General features: G+C 43.8%; 1 protein-coding gene across 3 annotated transcripts in view; it reads right to left on the bottom strand.

The window, feature by feature from the left end:
- The window catches only part of LOC133132562 (signal-induced proliferation-associated 1-like protein 2), a 34,861-nt gene that overhangs the window by 5,056 nt on the left and 13,545 nt on the right, over positions 1-16,260 (bottom strand). The window contains exons 1-16 of one of the 3 annotated variants that reach the window (XM_061248042.1): positions 13,805-14,095; positions 11,332-12,876; positions 10,902-11,026; positions 10,466-10,654; positions 9,302-9,476; positions 9,087-9,190; positions 8,646-8,803; positions 7,751-8,351; positions 6,858-7,132; positions 5,561-5,881; positions 5,077-5,215; positions 4,556-4,685; positions 3,665-3,763; positions 2,856-2,946; positions 1,956-2,034; positions 1,740-1,793 (exon numbers count right to left, since the gene is read on the bottom strand). In XM_061248042.1, the coding sequence (XP_061104026.1) occupies positions 1,740-1,793; positions 1,956-2,034; positions 2,856-2,946; positions 3,665-3,763; positions 4,556-4,685; positions 5,077-5,215; positions 5,561-5,881; positions 6,858-7,132; positions 7,751-8,351; positions 8,646-8,803; positions 9,087-9,190; positions 9,302-9,476; positions 10,466-10,654; positions 10,902-11,026; positions 11,332-12,448 (3,657 nt within the window). In that variant the 5' untranslated portion in view covers positions 12,449-12,876; positions 13,805-14,095. Of the gene's footprint in view, positions 1-1,739; positions 1,794-1,955; positions 2,035-2,855; positions 2,947-3,664; positions 3,764-4,555; positions 4,686-5,076; positions 5,216-5,560; positions 5,882-6,857; positions 7,133-7,750; positions 8,352-8,645; positions 8,804-9,086; positions 9,191-9,301; positions 9,477-10,465; positions 10,655-10,901; positions 11,027-11,331; positions 12,877-13,804; positions 14,096-16,260 lie in introns of those variants that run through there. The other 2 variants (XM_061248043.1, XM_061248044.1) reach the window with 2 other exon arrangements.

Here is a 16,260-nt window from a genome sequence, read left to right as displayed (position 1 = left end):
TGGCGTGTCACTGTCAGTTATTGTAAAGAGGCAGTTAAGGATGGATGGGGGAGAGGTCTGGCTGGTATTATCATCAATCTCTGCAGGCTGTTAGAGTGCAGTATGACATTTGCTTCAGACATTATTTATGCATTCATGCATTATTTATCCCTCAGTATTCAGCATGTGGGGTAAAACAAAACAGCTTAATCCCTATTGTCCTGGAAGAAAAACATAACCACGTATATATTTAAAATGGAATTATATAATTTATTTTCTATCTATACGTCTATCTAGATGTTGGAAGCTGGGTGGGGTATGAGGGGTTTTCTGTGTTCACTAACTGGGAGGGAATTGTAAATGGAGAGGTGAAGAATGTGGCTAATAAAAAATGAATTTTATTATTTGTAATTTTTATGACTTTTGTTCCTCTTTTGTTTCTTTGAAGTACTTGTTGTTGGACATTTGAATCCATTCATGTTTAGAACTATCCAAGTATTTTTTATCAGTCTTTCTGTCTGCTTACAGGATATTGCATAAACAATTATTCCTACTGACCTAGCACTTTATTAAATGGATGGAAACAGTGGGTAAAATGAATAATCCTTTGGAGGTGATCTGTCTTTTGCTTTGTTTCGTGGTAGCTCAGATCTTGAAGGTGACGCTCTCCAGGCAGTTGGCTAAATGTCAGGCACTGTATTTCACTGGGCTGATGATAATACTGAGCTAATGGGCGAGTCAAAGGAATGGCGCACGCCCCATATGCAGAGGATGCCTGACGCTCCCTGCAGACATGTTACAGGCAGCGGACACTGACCTATTTTCTTGCTTTAGCTCTTACTGGAAGTGAAGTTTCACTATGCAGCGGTCAGCAGTGGGTTTGGGAGTAACTGAAACCCAGTGTAAACGATTAGCTGGGAACAATGGGAAATCTTTGTTCAGGTCTCTCAGACTCTTTGAATCGGTCAACACTGGGGGGAGCCCTTTGAACAGACTGAGGTAGGAGAATTGGGTGGGGAAGGGAGACCTCTATTGTTACTACCCCAGATATTTCACATTATGGTAGCTTCACACAAATGTTCAGGGCGAGGTTTTGACTCTAGAAAGACAGCAACCGCTCCCATTTCAGGGCAAACCACAGGTTTCAGAAATGTTCAGATATGAATGACAGTACATCATGGAATTGTTTGAGAATTAATATATCCTGCATGGGGTTTTGGCACTGTACAGAGAGCCATTTATGGTAGAAACAGTCTGTGAAAAAACTGTGCCTGCAGTTCTATTTCAGTCACAGGTTCTTGGTACTCCAGATGGAAACCTGACCGAAGTTGTATTTTGGGCCTTTATGTGATTGGTTCCTTTTGTTTGGTTCTTCTCTTCGCATGTTTACCATTTTTCCTTGTCTAGTCCTGTTTCTCTCCAACCTCCTGGCCACACAGTACAACACGTTTGGGGGCACATAATCTGTCACAACTGTCCTCTTCAACCATTGGTCAGGTAGTAAGAACATGACCGCCTCAGCGATTAAAGGGATATGTCACTTTGGTACATAACTGTGCTGTGGAGCTTACCCTCATTTTATTTGCATAGACTGAATATTAGCGACATGAGCCGTCCCTGCCGACCGTTAACAGCATCGCCACATCTTCAAGTTTTTCTGGCTCCCATTCACTCCCATTCATTTTTGTGACCTTGCTAAAATTAATAGTTTTAAAGCACACACTAACTAGGATAATAGCTTGGTAAAAGAGGGTACTAACGTGAAATTGAAGATGAGGCTCTATGCTCTGTTGTCCCTCCCTCTGATTGTCTGTCTGAAGAATGTATGTAAGAAGGAGGTTAGATGGGGGAGGGGGGTGGGCAGGGGTTTGGGGCTAGAGGGACAGAGAGGACGGAGGGGGGGGTCACTGCATGGGTAAAATGCTGGGATAAGGGTTTGGGAAAAGGCTGCCATTCCCCATTTGAATGTGTAGTACCTTTCGCAGGTCATTCTGTAATTTCTTGAGCAAGTACTCCAGCTGGGACACTTTCTCTTCCAGATGGCCGGCACAGTCACTGCAGGAGAAGGGACAGAGTGAATCTGGGGCTGAAACAGTGTCTTTGAGTCACTGCGAGGACTAACAGCCACACTTACTGTTAATCAGGACGGCCAAGAAAGATGCTCAGTGGAGCCAGAGCAAAACATCAAGGGAAGAAAGAACGGCACACAAAGGAAGCATGCTCTTTATTGCTGAAATTAGTCGGTTATGTTCCACCAAAAACACATCTTTGGTATTCCAGATAATTTCAGAGGTACATACTTCAATTATTATGAAGTATGTAAATGAGCTCATTTGCATACTTTATTCAAGATGACAGAAATGACAAATTTAAACATTTTTGCAGCAGTCTATATTCTGAACCAAGTAATGTATCATTATAATTCTTTCAGATTTTAAATAAGACATGTTTGTAGATTGTTTTGAGACATTTTTTTTCATGAAGAAAAATTATGGGATCAGAATCTAACAATGAGATTTGTGATGCGGTCCCCTAAATCTGATAACAAGAAAACAATTGGCTCAAAACATTCTCCTGGATATAAAGTAAAAGTTTGCAGTTTCATGATGTTATGATATCCTATAATATCGTCCAAAATCAGGTTTTGAGAAAATAGACAGAAATGGTAAATAATTATACTAATTTCACCATACACATGGCATAATCATTCAAAAGGTGGTATTACCCTGAAAGTTAAATAGTTGAGGGATGATTTTCAGCAATAAACAGAAAAAGGCAAATTTGACTGAACATTAGATTTTCTCAGTGGAACACAACCCTAAGGGCTAGTGACTCATTTTTCGGCAGATGCCACAGATGCATTGTGGGAAACCCACCTGTCGTTAAGGTCACTCATCCTGATGTCTGTGTTTCCCCCCATGGCAGGGCAGTCTCCAACAGCCAGCCTTCCTTCACCAGGTTTATGCTCTGAAATGTTACACCGGCTGGTTTATCCATGTTCTCAGCAGATACCATCCGCAGTGAATTAAAAACGGGGCGACATGGCTCAGGCAGTAAGAGCAGTTGTCTGGCAGTCGGAGGGTTGCCGGCTCGATCCTCCGCCCGGGCTGTGTCGAAGTGTCCCTGCGCAAGACACCTAACCCCCAAATGCTCCTGACGAGCTGGTCAGCACCTTGCATGGCAGCCAATCGCCATCGGTGTGTGAGTGTGTGTATGAATGGGTGAATGAGAAGCATCAATTGTACAGCGCTTTGGATAAAGGTGCTATATAAATGCCAACCATTTACCATTTACCAAAAACCTTGCTACATTGCTACATAGAATTCATGTCCAAACTGATCGCTCCATTTATCCACTGATTATTCAATCCTTGGTGTAAAATGTAAAATCCAGTTTGATATTACCAGCTACCAGCGGTTTCAAAACCTAATTTGAGTATTTTTTTTTTCAGCAGGAAGTTCCCTTTTCTATGCTAATATACATAAATAATATGGATTTATTTGCACCAGAGAGACAAAATGTATTGTCTATGAAAGGTGCGGTGTGTTTTGAATTCACCCCACCGAGACCACACTGTTCGCTGTCATGCGTCAAACAGTGAAATGTCAACAGGACAGTTTGTCTTGATCTGACAGCACAAGCCCCATCCCCCATGCATCGTCACTCTCTCCGGAACGTTCCGCACCTTCCTGGGACAGCGCCTCCAGGAGGCCTCGGCAGGCGGTGCTCAGCTCTGTGATGGACTGCCATTCTTCCTCAGTGGGATCAGCATTCTCTGACAAGACTAGGGACACCAACAGAAGCATTTTATCATTACAAATAATTAACTACCAATTACCCTGATGACTGTTCATTAATCCGAAAATCTGCAGAAGAATATTTTTAAAAATCACCACACTTCGCTATATTATGAAGCAGTACTGTTAAATATCTCATGATGAAGTAATACATAGGTTAATATCTCAGTAGTGTGTATGGTGAAATGTGTATTGGTCTCGACTGTTCAACGGTTTAACCGTACCACAATATATCCACTAGAGTGCGCTATATATCATGGTACTGAGGCAGGAAGAGAGAATACAGAAAATCCATCGACACTCCGAGTGATGTACTGGACTATTCACACTGGAGTAGTTTTCCTAATTTCACAAAATGTGTGTGTGATATTTCTTCCTGCTCTGTGTGAACATGCCACAGTCTACCACCTATTCTGAAACAGTTTACATGAAAGCAAAATTCAAATCGCAAACAAAATTTAAAGCCAACACAGTAGTATAACTGAGCACTAATGCCCACCTAAAAGCATTTGAAACAAGTGTTTTAGCCCAACAGAAGATATGCAGTTGTAAATTAACTTCTTTACATTTACTTTTCATTTAATCAAGCACATTTAGGTTCACTGTAAAATCAAACATGACAGACTGTTCTTTTAATTCAACAAGCTGCTGTGAAAACATACTTCCTTATTCTGCAGGAGCACGGCTTACAGAGTTTCTATAAGAATATTCTAGATGGTCTGCTGTGAGTGTGAGAAGCTGGGGCAGTATTTGGGGGGGAGGCTTTCGAGAGAACGTACTCCTGGAGATTTTTTGCAGATTTTGGGCGCTGATTCTCCGCTCTGCCCTGTCCGAGCATGTGGGAGAAGTAGACTGCTGGAAGGGGTCGCTGGCCGAGGGCTGCTCCTTACTCAATTCCATTCCCACAAACTGTGGGAGACGGAGAGGGAGGGAGGACGATAGACAACCAGTGAGGCCCAAGCTCTTATCTGCAGTGGCTATTGTTCTTGTTACTGTCCTTATTAGTGTTTGTCATTCAGCAATTCACCTAGATTGTCTGTAGGTGTGGTTATTCATTATATATACATACGTTTTTTAAATATATGTACATATGTTTTATGTGTCATTGGTAATCGTTTTATTGTTAATTGCTTCAGCAATATTGTTTGTATACAGTCATGCCAATAAAGCATGACTGAAATGAATTGAGAAAGAGGGAGAGGGAGAGTTTGTGTTATTTTGCCAGTTTTATCCATTAGTATTGGGCAAGCTGGCATGTACTCTGGTTTTTTCCAGTGAGGGGTGATGGGTAAAAATGTACCTGTTTCTGTAGCTCCTCCTCTTCCTCCTCTATGGAGGCCTTGGGGTTCAGTGCCCGGATAAGGTCTGGTGTGGTATTACGCATCTCCCACACATTCTCGTAGATGTGGCTTCCCACTCTGACATTGTCATACACATGCCTGCCAGGGAGAGGAAGATCATAAAGAAGGGTTGGGTTTCACTGTGAAATGGTGGCTGTGGTTTCACAGTGCTTGCACAAACGAAAATGTTGACATAGGCCTTGTGCCGCTGTTGAAATGGCTTCCCATGCATTCAAATTAAGATTTACATTGCGCAAAGGGGTTGAGCAAGCCAGATTCTGAAAAGTACAGTACAGTAAATACAGTAAATTGTGAATTTACTGTACTGAATTTCATTTAGCACCATATGGCAGGTAGTCAACATTAATTTTGCTAATGGTAGCGGCAGTCATAGGAAAGTCATGAATCTGCACAGGCAGTGGCAGAGCATAAGGGGCTGCTTACCCATCAATAGAGTCCTGACAGGTCTCGAATGAGTAAGAACGTGTCAGCGAGCGAGTGGCCATTTTGGTGGGCTGAACTGGGGCACTTTCCTGTAGGGAGGTGGCTCGAAGGAGGGGTAGGCTAGAGGAGGAGGTTTTGCGCCCAAATTCAGCGCTGGTTTTCCCCTGTCTGCCTGGCAGCGCCTCCTTGCCCTCGCCCCGCTCTCTCTGCCCTTTGACCTCTTCATCCCCCGCATCAATCACCCAGGCCTCGCCCGGCTGCCCCTCCCCAACCCTGCATTCCACATCCTGGTTGGCCTTCTGGTACAGCTCTGAAAAACTCCTACAGCCAACAGCAGAAACTTGGTATCAACGCACAGAGAAACCGAGCAGTCAAAGGGTGCAGGAACTGACACAAAGAACCAAAAACAGGTCAGTCAGGACAGTCAATTTATTCCTGACTTTTAACTCTTGGAGCTCTATGATAAAACTATGAAGCCCTTCTGCAGCTCTGAAATTTAAACACTGTATTGCTGTGTTCATATATTGGGTTCATCAATGTTTACATCAATCAGGGAATGGATTCCTCATCTAATTCACGTGACTTAAAAATATTCTTAAAATATAATACAATTGTAATCTCTGCTAGACTGCCAAGAGAGAAAAAAACATAACAAGCACAATCAAGCATTTGTGGATTGAACGTGCTTATTTGTTTTAGCAATACTCTTGGCAGCAGTAAATCACGATGCTGAATATAACTCACAGTTGACTCACTCGGGCCAGTGGAAATAAAGAGAATATAAGAGAGCCAACAATGTCAACTTCTATATTTACTGTATGACAAAATATTCAAGACTAGACCCTTCACACTGTCCTGTCTTGCTCTGCTCTCATCCCTCCTTCATTCCCCCTTGTCCACCCACTACACCCCCCTCCCCCTCCCTGTCTCCTCACTAGGACTGCAAAGGCATTTTCCAGGTAACTATTTTGAAGATTTTCACAAATTTTCTGAATACATCATTGTATATATTTTTTTTATATGCTTTTTATTGAACTGCATTAAAAAATATATATATAACATATAACTAAATGTGTTCACATTGTCTTCAACTGTTTGTTGATTTGGTTTTCTCCCTAATGTGTGCAGACTCCTAAAATGGGTCCAATACATTAAAAAAACAACAACATACTTACGATTAATACAAAATATTGTTAACGGTATAAATCCCCCAAATTCCCAAAAAATTCTTCAAAACATTCTTCAAAAAAATTTGTTTTCACGAAAATGTACAACTCTCCTGGCATCGCTCGCTTACCTGCGGGGCTTGCCGTCTTTGTCCGGGGGGATGACGGTGAGCTGGATCTTGGGCGCGGTGCGCATCAGCGCGCCCCTCTCCTCCAGGGGGAGGGAGACCAGGGGCCGACCGCAGAGCCGCACCACCCTGGAGCCCCGCAGGAGGCCCCCCTTCTCCGCGTAGCTGAATCGCTGCACATCCAGCACGAAGCCCTCCTCGGTCAGCAGGAAGCCCGGCTGGCCCACCGCGTCCCGCAGAGGGGTCAGCTCCCACGCCTCGCAGCCTGTCGTCACCAGCTGTGGGGTGGGTGAGCGCATAGGGTTTGTACGGTGAAGTCCGAAAGTATTTGGACAGTGCTACGATTTCTGTAGTCCAGCTCCATTGGCTCGACACAAAAGAAATGATGAATAATGAGGTTACAGAGCTGGCTGTCACCTTTAATTTGAGGGTATTTACATCCATTGATCAGTGTAGGAATTACATCCCTTTTTATACATAGTCCCCCCCATTTTATGGGACAAAAAAATGCTTGGCTTTTCAGCTGTTTCTGAGTAGTCAGGTATATTCACTTGCTTCCTTAGCGCAGGTATAAGAATCATTTCAGTATCTAGTCTTGATTCTAGGCTTTTGACTGCATCTGAAGCCTGTTATTGGCATTTGTCAACATGAGGACAACAGTCTGTGCCAATGACAGTCATGGAAGCAATTATGAGGCTGAGAAATAAGTTTAAAAAAATGGCTGAGACTGTACTGCTTACAACTTTGATCAATTTGCTCCAAGAGAGCTGAAATAATACAAGTTTTAGAAGTATTTCTGAATCATGAAAAAAACATAAACAGTGCTACTAGCTGTTAAACCCAGCCAACAGGGATGTAAAAGCCCATGTGAAGACAATGATGCGCTTTTGGCATACCTCAAGCCTCTGCACCACTTCTCGGATGTCCTCTGATTGGCCACCGGGCAAGCTGATGGACACAGACTGCCCCCTGTGATAAAAGATGTCCAGGGAGGGCCCATTCCTGGTCCCGCCTTCTGTCACAACCTTCCAGCCAATAACGTCGCGGCAGCAGCAGTTGAACACCACCATGCGGCTGCCCCTCTCGATCAGCACCACCGATTCGGAGGACACGGCCAGCAGGCAGGGTAGTGTCTGTTCGGCAGCCCCGTCCCCCGTAGCGGTCACCATCCACACCAGAGCCCCGGCACTGTGGAGCTCCAGCCCTTTGGCCCCTTTCAGCTTATCCTTGCGCTTGCTGCCCAGAGAGAGCAGGGGGAACTTGTTGGAGGAGTCGAGGGCCGTGGTGGTGACGTAGTTCTCGGCCAGGTCCTTCAGGTACTCCTGCCGCGTCCGCGTGGCCATGGAGCGGAACTTCTCCGACTTCTCCGCCGCACTCTCCGCGTTCACTGCTTTCGCCAGCAGAAAGTTCCGGAAGGCTGGGGAACCGGGGAAGCGCGCTCCACTGGGGAACAGAGGCCCGAAAAGCGGAATGTCCTTGGAGCGTGTGACAGCCACCCTGGAGAATAGCACCAATAGGAGTGAGAACAGTACCAAACAGAACAGAACCAAAAAACATAACAACGGATGTGTTACCCCTCTGCATTGGAGCCAGATTGGGATATTATTTTCCATCAAATCTAATTTTAGAAGTATTTAATGCATTAAACATTTAACATATTTAATGCAAAAAAGAATCTAGCAAATCTGTCGCAATTCTAAGACAATTTATGAAACGCAAACATAAATCATAATGAACTCCCATCAAGTCATGGAAACAAGAAGGGGATTCCGTGGGGTTCTGTCTCACTACCTGTAATAGGTGTGGTCAGTGCAGGGATTGTGGACTTGGACAATGATGAAGACATGCTGGAAATGGGAGCGAATAACTTTAGGAGTGAAGGGCAAAGCTCCCGGTTCCTGGAAGACAATTGTCACTATATCGTTGCCAATATGTCTCTTCCGCAGTAACTGGAAAGGAAGAGGGAAAGAGAGTGTAATTTACTTTGACAATACTACTCCTGATAATACAACATACATAAATGACATGACAATTACATAACAAACACCTATCCATGGTTATATAAAAAGGTGGAGAATAAATTACATTTTACACATTGTTACACCGCTAATTCCTGAATAAATTCTTGTTGAGTGTAATCAAGGGTACAGCATGCAGTAGATACAACTAGATAGAACTAGATACATAAATTCCACTACATCGTATGCAGTGGTCAGTATGAGTTGTTCATACTTGTTGTGTGTTTGTGGCAGTGTAGGGCAGCATGGTGGACACATGGAACATGATCTCGTAGTCCTGGTAACGCGTGTAGAGGGAATGGGTGCCAGTGGAGTCCGCTGCACAGACATAGAGATGCGTTATATGACTCAGCTTACTTCCACGGGTTAATGAGCAGTCACTGGGTGCGAGACAGCATTTTGACAGGCTGCCTAAATATGCACACTCACTCTTGATGTCCAGCTGGGCTCTGTACTTGTCAAAACCCTGAAGGCGAACACGTTCCCCGAGCAGGTCCAGGAACTCCTCAAAGGCCGGTCCAGCACTCTCGTTGTTGTACATGTCCTCCTCCGAGCTCTGGCCAGCCCTGCAGTACATCACCCCCACCTTTCTCTGGAAGTTCAGCTACAGGGAGGAGCAGTGTTGCAATCTCAGTGTCATTACGGCTATGTCTGGTTCTACCCATATGCAGAATTATTATTTTTTCATTATTGTCACCCTTGACAAATATGTACAAAGCATACTGTAAACTAAAATATGATAGTTATTGATATAAGCTCTATTTTCCCGCATTTGTACAGTAGTGTGCTTTATATTATTTGTATTTATAAGTATTTATATTTATATTTATATTTATATTATTAAGTGGTATGTTTAACCGTTTAGGGATTTCTTTTGTACCCATTACCTGACTTGTGATGGTCAATTACCATCTGTGTCTTCTGAATTTACAGTTCTGGCTTTTTCCACGCTGATACAAAGGGATTTTGCATGCATGTTACCTAATTTTTATGCTCTAGTGAAACAGGAAGTGATGGAATTACATAATATAGTTATTTTAGACCGAGATTAACTAAATTATAATTGCATTGCCAATTTTATTTACAATAATTTTTAGGGGTGGCAATATTTTTTTGTACCTGTGGTTATCAGAAATTTTTTTATTATTAAATAAGACACATTGAAACAAGAAAGTATATCGTTTTCCCATATGTTTGAACATAAAACATACAAGATCATTATCTATATTGCTTATTATATGTTTCTCCATTTTTATTAATTTGAATAATTCTGGGGCCCATTGTTTGTGATTAGCATGTTTTACTAAATTAAACTTAGAAATCATGTATTTCTACATGATTATAAGCCCTTTTATTTATAGTGACACAGCAGAAAGGATTATGAAGTGCCTTATATGTAAAGAAAACTAGTGAATTCATGTACAAATTATATATGCCAGCTCTATAACATATGTACTCCATATGTATTTCTTGTATGTTTTTTACAAACCATTTGCACATGGGTATCATCATGCTGAGTACAGTTAGCATTGGTGGAGTCTGAAGCTGGGACAGGGCAGCACATAGTGGCACAGGAAGGCCTTGCGCACTCACCCCTTGCTCGTCCAGTTTCAGCAGGGTGCTCTGGACCTTGGGGGAGTTGGAGGCCAGGTGCAGGCAGTGCAGGTTCAGCTCTGGGAAGATGTACTCCAGAAGCTTCCTGGGTGAGAGGCCTCGGGGGTTGGCATTGCGGGCTGACGAAGACACGGAATCCTCGAGAATAGACCCCCTCAGGGTTTTCAGCTAGATTTGGATGTGAGAAGACCAAGAGGACCTTTCAGGGACCCTTTCCCCACCATTTTAAATATCCCTTTAAGACAGGAGTAGAGCCATAGAATAACAATTCTCACCATTCTAAATGATTGTTGGTCAAGAGAATGTTTGTTTTGCACCATCATTTTTAATGGTAAAACCTGCATTGTAATACGTGTCAGAGAGTGAGTGAATCAGCTCAGTGAGATATAGAGTGTGTGTGCATGTGCGTGTTTACCTCGGTGGTTCGAAAGATGATTCTGTAGTTGTACATGGAACCGCAGGGGTTCTCCTTCTCCTCGCGACGGAAGCTGATCGCCAAAGGGCCAAAACGATCATCAATGCCAAAGAAGTTCTGGTGATCTTGAGATTGTGACGAAACAAACATTTCCTCTTTAAACCTCACAGTCATTGAAGGAACACTCATATAATTTACTGTAAGACAGACATCACAGAGACAATTCTCCAATAGAGTACAGACCTAGAAATAACCGGAAGTAACCGGAAATAACCTCAGAGCACACTCCATAGTGAGATGAGAATTCCCAGACAAATACAGGCACATTAAACAAAATGACCCTCACCGCACAGGCACAGTGCATAGACTTAAGCAATCCAAGGGCAGTCCTGCACATGCAAAAAAAAGAGATATAGAGATATACACACACCTTTATTGTAGAAGTATTTGCGGTAGTAGAGAGCCCCAAGGTCGGCGTGTTCGATGAAGTAGTTGCTCTTGTCCTGCCGTTTCACGTGGCTTTCACGGGGCTCCTCCAGGACGGAAATGGCATCGTTGGGGCTCTGCGGGCCTAGCGTCACCCCACTCGGCCCCCGCGCCAACCCGAGCCCCACCTGCTCCTCACCCCCGGTCTCGTTGCGGAAATGGGGGCAGCTGAGCAGCATGTCGGAGTCGTTGCCGTCGCCTTCGTCCAGCGACGCCAGGGACTGCCCGGCGTCCTCGCGGCCACCCCCGCTGCCTCTGCCCTGAGATGGCGAAGGGGGCGCCTCCTGGTTTAGGAGCTGCAGCTGGGAGGCAGCAGAAGCCCCGGAGGTGATGTTCGTCTTGCGGCCGATGCTGTCCCGGTTGGAGGCCACCTCCGCCAGGTCGAACAGTATGCTCTGCACGTCATAGTGGGCGAGGCTTCGCACCAACACGCTGCCGCCCTGGCAGTGACAGAGTCCACCGGACAGCTTGGCCTTCTTGCTGTGTTGCTCCAGCTTCAGAGGTTTGCCTGGTTTCAGGGGGTCCCCTGCAGGGGCGGAGAGGGTGCGGAAGAAGCTGTCGGGCTGGGGGTCGGTGGCCGGCAGGCCCAGCAGCAAGAAGGGGTCCTTGAAGCGGAGAGCGGCGGGGCTGAGGCACTGCTCCTCCATACTCTGAGTCTGGCCTTGCGGCTGCTCCTCCAGCGAGGACAGACTTCCATACTCCCTGCGCAGCCCCATCCCCAAGTTCCCCTGCACTCCCGCACCCCCAAAACCTGCCCTCTCGCCCCCTACCTGGGCGGCATTTACGCCGGCCCACCCCGAGGAATCCAGGCCTCCCGATGTGATATCGCTGTTCCTCCTCTGCATGACGTGGTTCCGGCCCGGCGAGCGCAGTTTCGAAGCCAAGCGGCTGGGAGTCAGGTTCCCCATCTCCGTCCCGTCCTCATCTCGCTTAGGGGGCCACTCCGCCATGGGCGGAGTGCACCTGCCCCCATCTCGCATGGGGTCGAAGCTGATCGAAGTGAGGGACGGTCGCGGACTCTGCCGCCGGAACTTGCGGACGAATAAGTCATCCGACTGCATGGTGCTTCAAGCCTCGCTCGGTCAGTCTCCTCCACGTCCAGTGTTACCTCCGGATTACCGCTTTGCTTTTCAGTTAAATACTTTCTATTTGTGCTCTCCACCCCACTCCTTTATTTTACGCCTGCAGGGGAGCTATGTGGTGTTGGGCAGAGTGGAGGATCATACACCACTCTCTACATGTGTGGGAATTTGCTTCTTCAAAAAATAGATTAAGCATGTCCATACAAATGCCTGTCCTTAGAGTAGCCAACTCTGGATCCCTGCCTGATTGGAGATTGGAGGTTTTGAAATGATGAAGGGAACAGAAACCCTTACTCCTTCTCCTCCTTGAATTGTGATTGTGAAGTCAATAGATTCTCCAGTCCATCCTCCCTGGATTTTCAGTCTTCAAAGGTTTGGGTCTACTGCTTGGGTTTTTATTGGTGCACCTACAAAGGAAAATACAGAGCAAGGACTCTTAGCACTTAGCACTTGCATACTATCTAAAACTTAACTTGCACTCAGCTTTGCCAGGACATGAGATGACATGAGTTTTACATAATTAAAGTTATTATGTGATAGCTAACATGCATACAGAGTTTATGTATGTCCGGAAATATCGAATTTGTAAGCTATAGAAGGGAAGCTTCTGAACGGTGTGAAGCTTCTTCCGGAATCAGGGTAGTCATACAAACCACAGAGCTGAATCAGGTGAGCCTACTATGACAAAATTAGTTTAGCCGTCTCTCTCCCAATTTCTCTCTTTCTCTTTCACACTCCATGCTGCTTGTGAAAAACCAAAACTGAGGACCATCACTAGTTGTTCTACATACTTCTGGAGGGTTGGGCAGTCACTGCACTTCAGGGACCACAGCGGGGATTTCTGTTCTCATGTTTGATTTTTGTTTGGACCTACACAAGCCATAGCACTGCATTGTCCTGCCAATCGCAAAATGATTCTATGCAAATAATTGCAAAAACATTCGCTTTATATGGGAATAAAGAGTCAGTTCTATTTGTTCATTTGAGATGAGTTTGATAGTGTGGGCTTATACACACTATCAAAGGTTATTTCTTGTGCATTGATGCATGATGCAATAATATATTTAACACAGTTTGTATGAAAGTCGCCTGTGACATGCTGAAGTATTAATTTTATCTGATCGTCAAAAATCATTATGATCTATTAAATGCGTACCATAATATGTAACATAAATGTCCCGGCATAATTCAATTGAAACAAAAAAATTTCACTGTCGGAAGATACGCTGACTGCAACGGAACAGGGTGAACAGGGTGTCGAACGCTCAAGTTTCGCATAAACTCATATTTGCATGTTACTAAACATACGAGATTCAACTTGAAACATTGTCTTACCAGTAAGCAAAGCTCAGATGAAGCCCCCAATCACCAGCAAAAGTACGAGTAAAGGGTGAGTATAAAGTGTCTCTTTTCTGTTCCTGTATGCTGTCCTCGTTACCATATCTCAAAACCAAACTGACGTCAATCACGAGTCGGAACGTGGTTTTTCATTAATAGACCAAAGACCAAAGCCTATGTCTGTTTCGATGCTGTTTCCTGCCGGTAGTTCATTTGCACTTTTCTTACGTAGCCTACCATGCAGCCTCGAGAGCAGGTGCAGTGAACCCGTGCTGTTTTTGATCCGCGTTAATGCATTTCACCAACTGCATAAAGATGTACAGCTAGAGAGGAAGTGTCCACATACGCACGCACAACCACACACACGCAACGTCTGTTTGAAAAAAAGTATGTCCCTATAATTATATCATTTATCAATATTTAATCTAATTCTTTTGGCATAGTTTGAAAGGTTTTACAAATAACGACAAATAACGGTTATTTCAGAAGTAGAACAAAGTAAAATCCTAAAATTATGACAGAACAATTTACTTTGATTGCCCCAGACTGTTTTGTGTATGATACAAGACATTTTCTTTAATATTTCCAGAAGTTTCTGACAACCAGCAGGGGAATTCTGGGGTTTTTGGACTGAACCAATCATTTAATGAAAAGTCATGAGGGTTGTTGAATAAAATGTGACTAACTAAATCAAATTGAACAAAATCAATGTAAAAATACAATTCTTCTCATGACATCTAATCTCTGCTGAGTGTAATTCTTGATGGCTGGGATGAATTCAAGTCATAGTGAAGGCAGGATATATTCAGCCGTAATTTTTCGTAATATTTGTTTTTTATTCATAAAAAAAAAAAGAATGAACTTTATAAAGAATGCACCTGTTCATATCAGGGTCCACCTATGTAATAATAAGAAAGTAACAAAAATAAATCACATTGTTGGGGAAACTGCAAAGATGGAGTTTTGGCAACCCACTGTGTATGCATCACTGGGCCAACCAGATGCTTACTTCCTCTGCCTTGCCACAGCTAACACAAGCGACAAGCGGAACTGTCTGTGTAGGTACATTGGCTGCAGCCTGCAAAAACAACCAGGTCAAAGCAAAATGGAATTTAACATTTTTGCATAACTTTGTATGTAAGCTTTGCATGTGGAGTTATTCAAACTCATACAATGTGTCGGGAATCCGTTTTATTAACAGTACAATGTTAAACTTTTAATATTGTGAAAAATGTATTCAGTCAGATGACTAGATCTTTTTATCATTTTGCACATAATATATTGTGTCTATGGCACTGTATATTGTGCTGAAAATACATACATTTCTGACCTTGAACTGGCATCCCTGTCCAGAGGGCCCGTTAACGTGCCAGGCTACCTCTAACATTTTGGGAGCCCTAAGCAAAATTTTATATGGGCCCTTCCCCCTGTCCTTTTTTAACCGCTCCCAGCAGGAAATACCAAATGCAATTAATACCAGAAGGAATTGTACAGTTGTGGGTGTTATCATTGTACATTGTGTGGCAGGTCACAAAGTGCAGATTTATAGTAAGCCTATATGTCTGTTCTTGGGAATTTTACAGTTTGAACATTGCTTATGTCGTATCCATGTCCCAATCATGTACTGAACGTCATTATTAAAGCACTTTTTTTTATTATAAAATGGCGGAGCTGCTTCCGCCTCTTCAGTTCATGCTTGTTCATCTAGATAGATAGATAGATAGATAGATAGATAGATAGATAGATAGATAGATACTTTATTCATCCCGAGGGAAATTTTAGAATGCTGTGTGAAAGTACTGAACTCTTTCTGCAGAATATAAACCCTCTTTCTTCCGGTCGTGCCAGGTCATTATAAGGAGAGGCATTTCTCTGCTCAACAAAACCCAAGCTTTGGCTAATGGAAATGACAGTGGTGGTCTATCCTGCTGGGAGCAATCTCATGGGCGGTGACACAAAGAGTGATCTGCACAGTTCAGCAAGGAAATCTACCCCTTGGCTTATCAAACGTGGGGCCATCAAAACCAAACTGCCTCTACAGAGAAAAATGCTGCCGTATGTCTCATGTCAGAAGAGCATGTGTACTGCGTGAGTGGCCTTGTGGTTATAAGTTCCTGTCCTTATTCTAGGAGGTTTAGATTTCAGTCTCCAATCGGAAAACAGGAAGCATTTACCTCCTTTGTTCATTGTTTACTATTCAGCACCAACGGAATTTGTAGTATTCTGTAGTATTTTACAAACCTTTTAGTATTATACACAATATGAGTGTCTCTGGGGGTAAATCTCTCCGAGCTGCATGCAGTCCAGCCACAACGGATGTGATGTAGCCTCAGCTAAACTACATCAGAGCTGAAGCTAGTATCTTAGGCCTGTGAAGCTCCTGTACTTCCATTCGGCCATTTTTCTCCAGCAAGTTTCACATGAAGCGCAGTCCAACACATGATCTGTCTTCC

This window comes from Conger conger, chromosome 7 (assembly GCF_963514075.1).
Source record: "Conger conger chromosome 7, fConCon1.1, whole genome shotgun sequence".
In the NCBI taxonomy this organism is placed as follows: Eukaryota; Metazoa; Chordata; class Actinopteri; order Anguilliformes; family Congridae; genus Conger; species Conger conger.
This window is presented reverse-complemented; position numbering and strand designations above follow the sequence as displayed.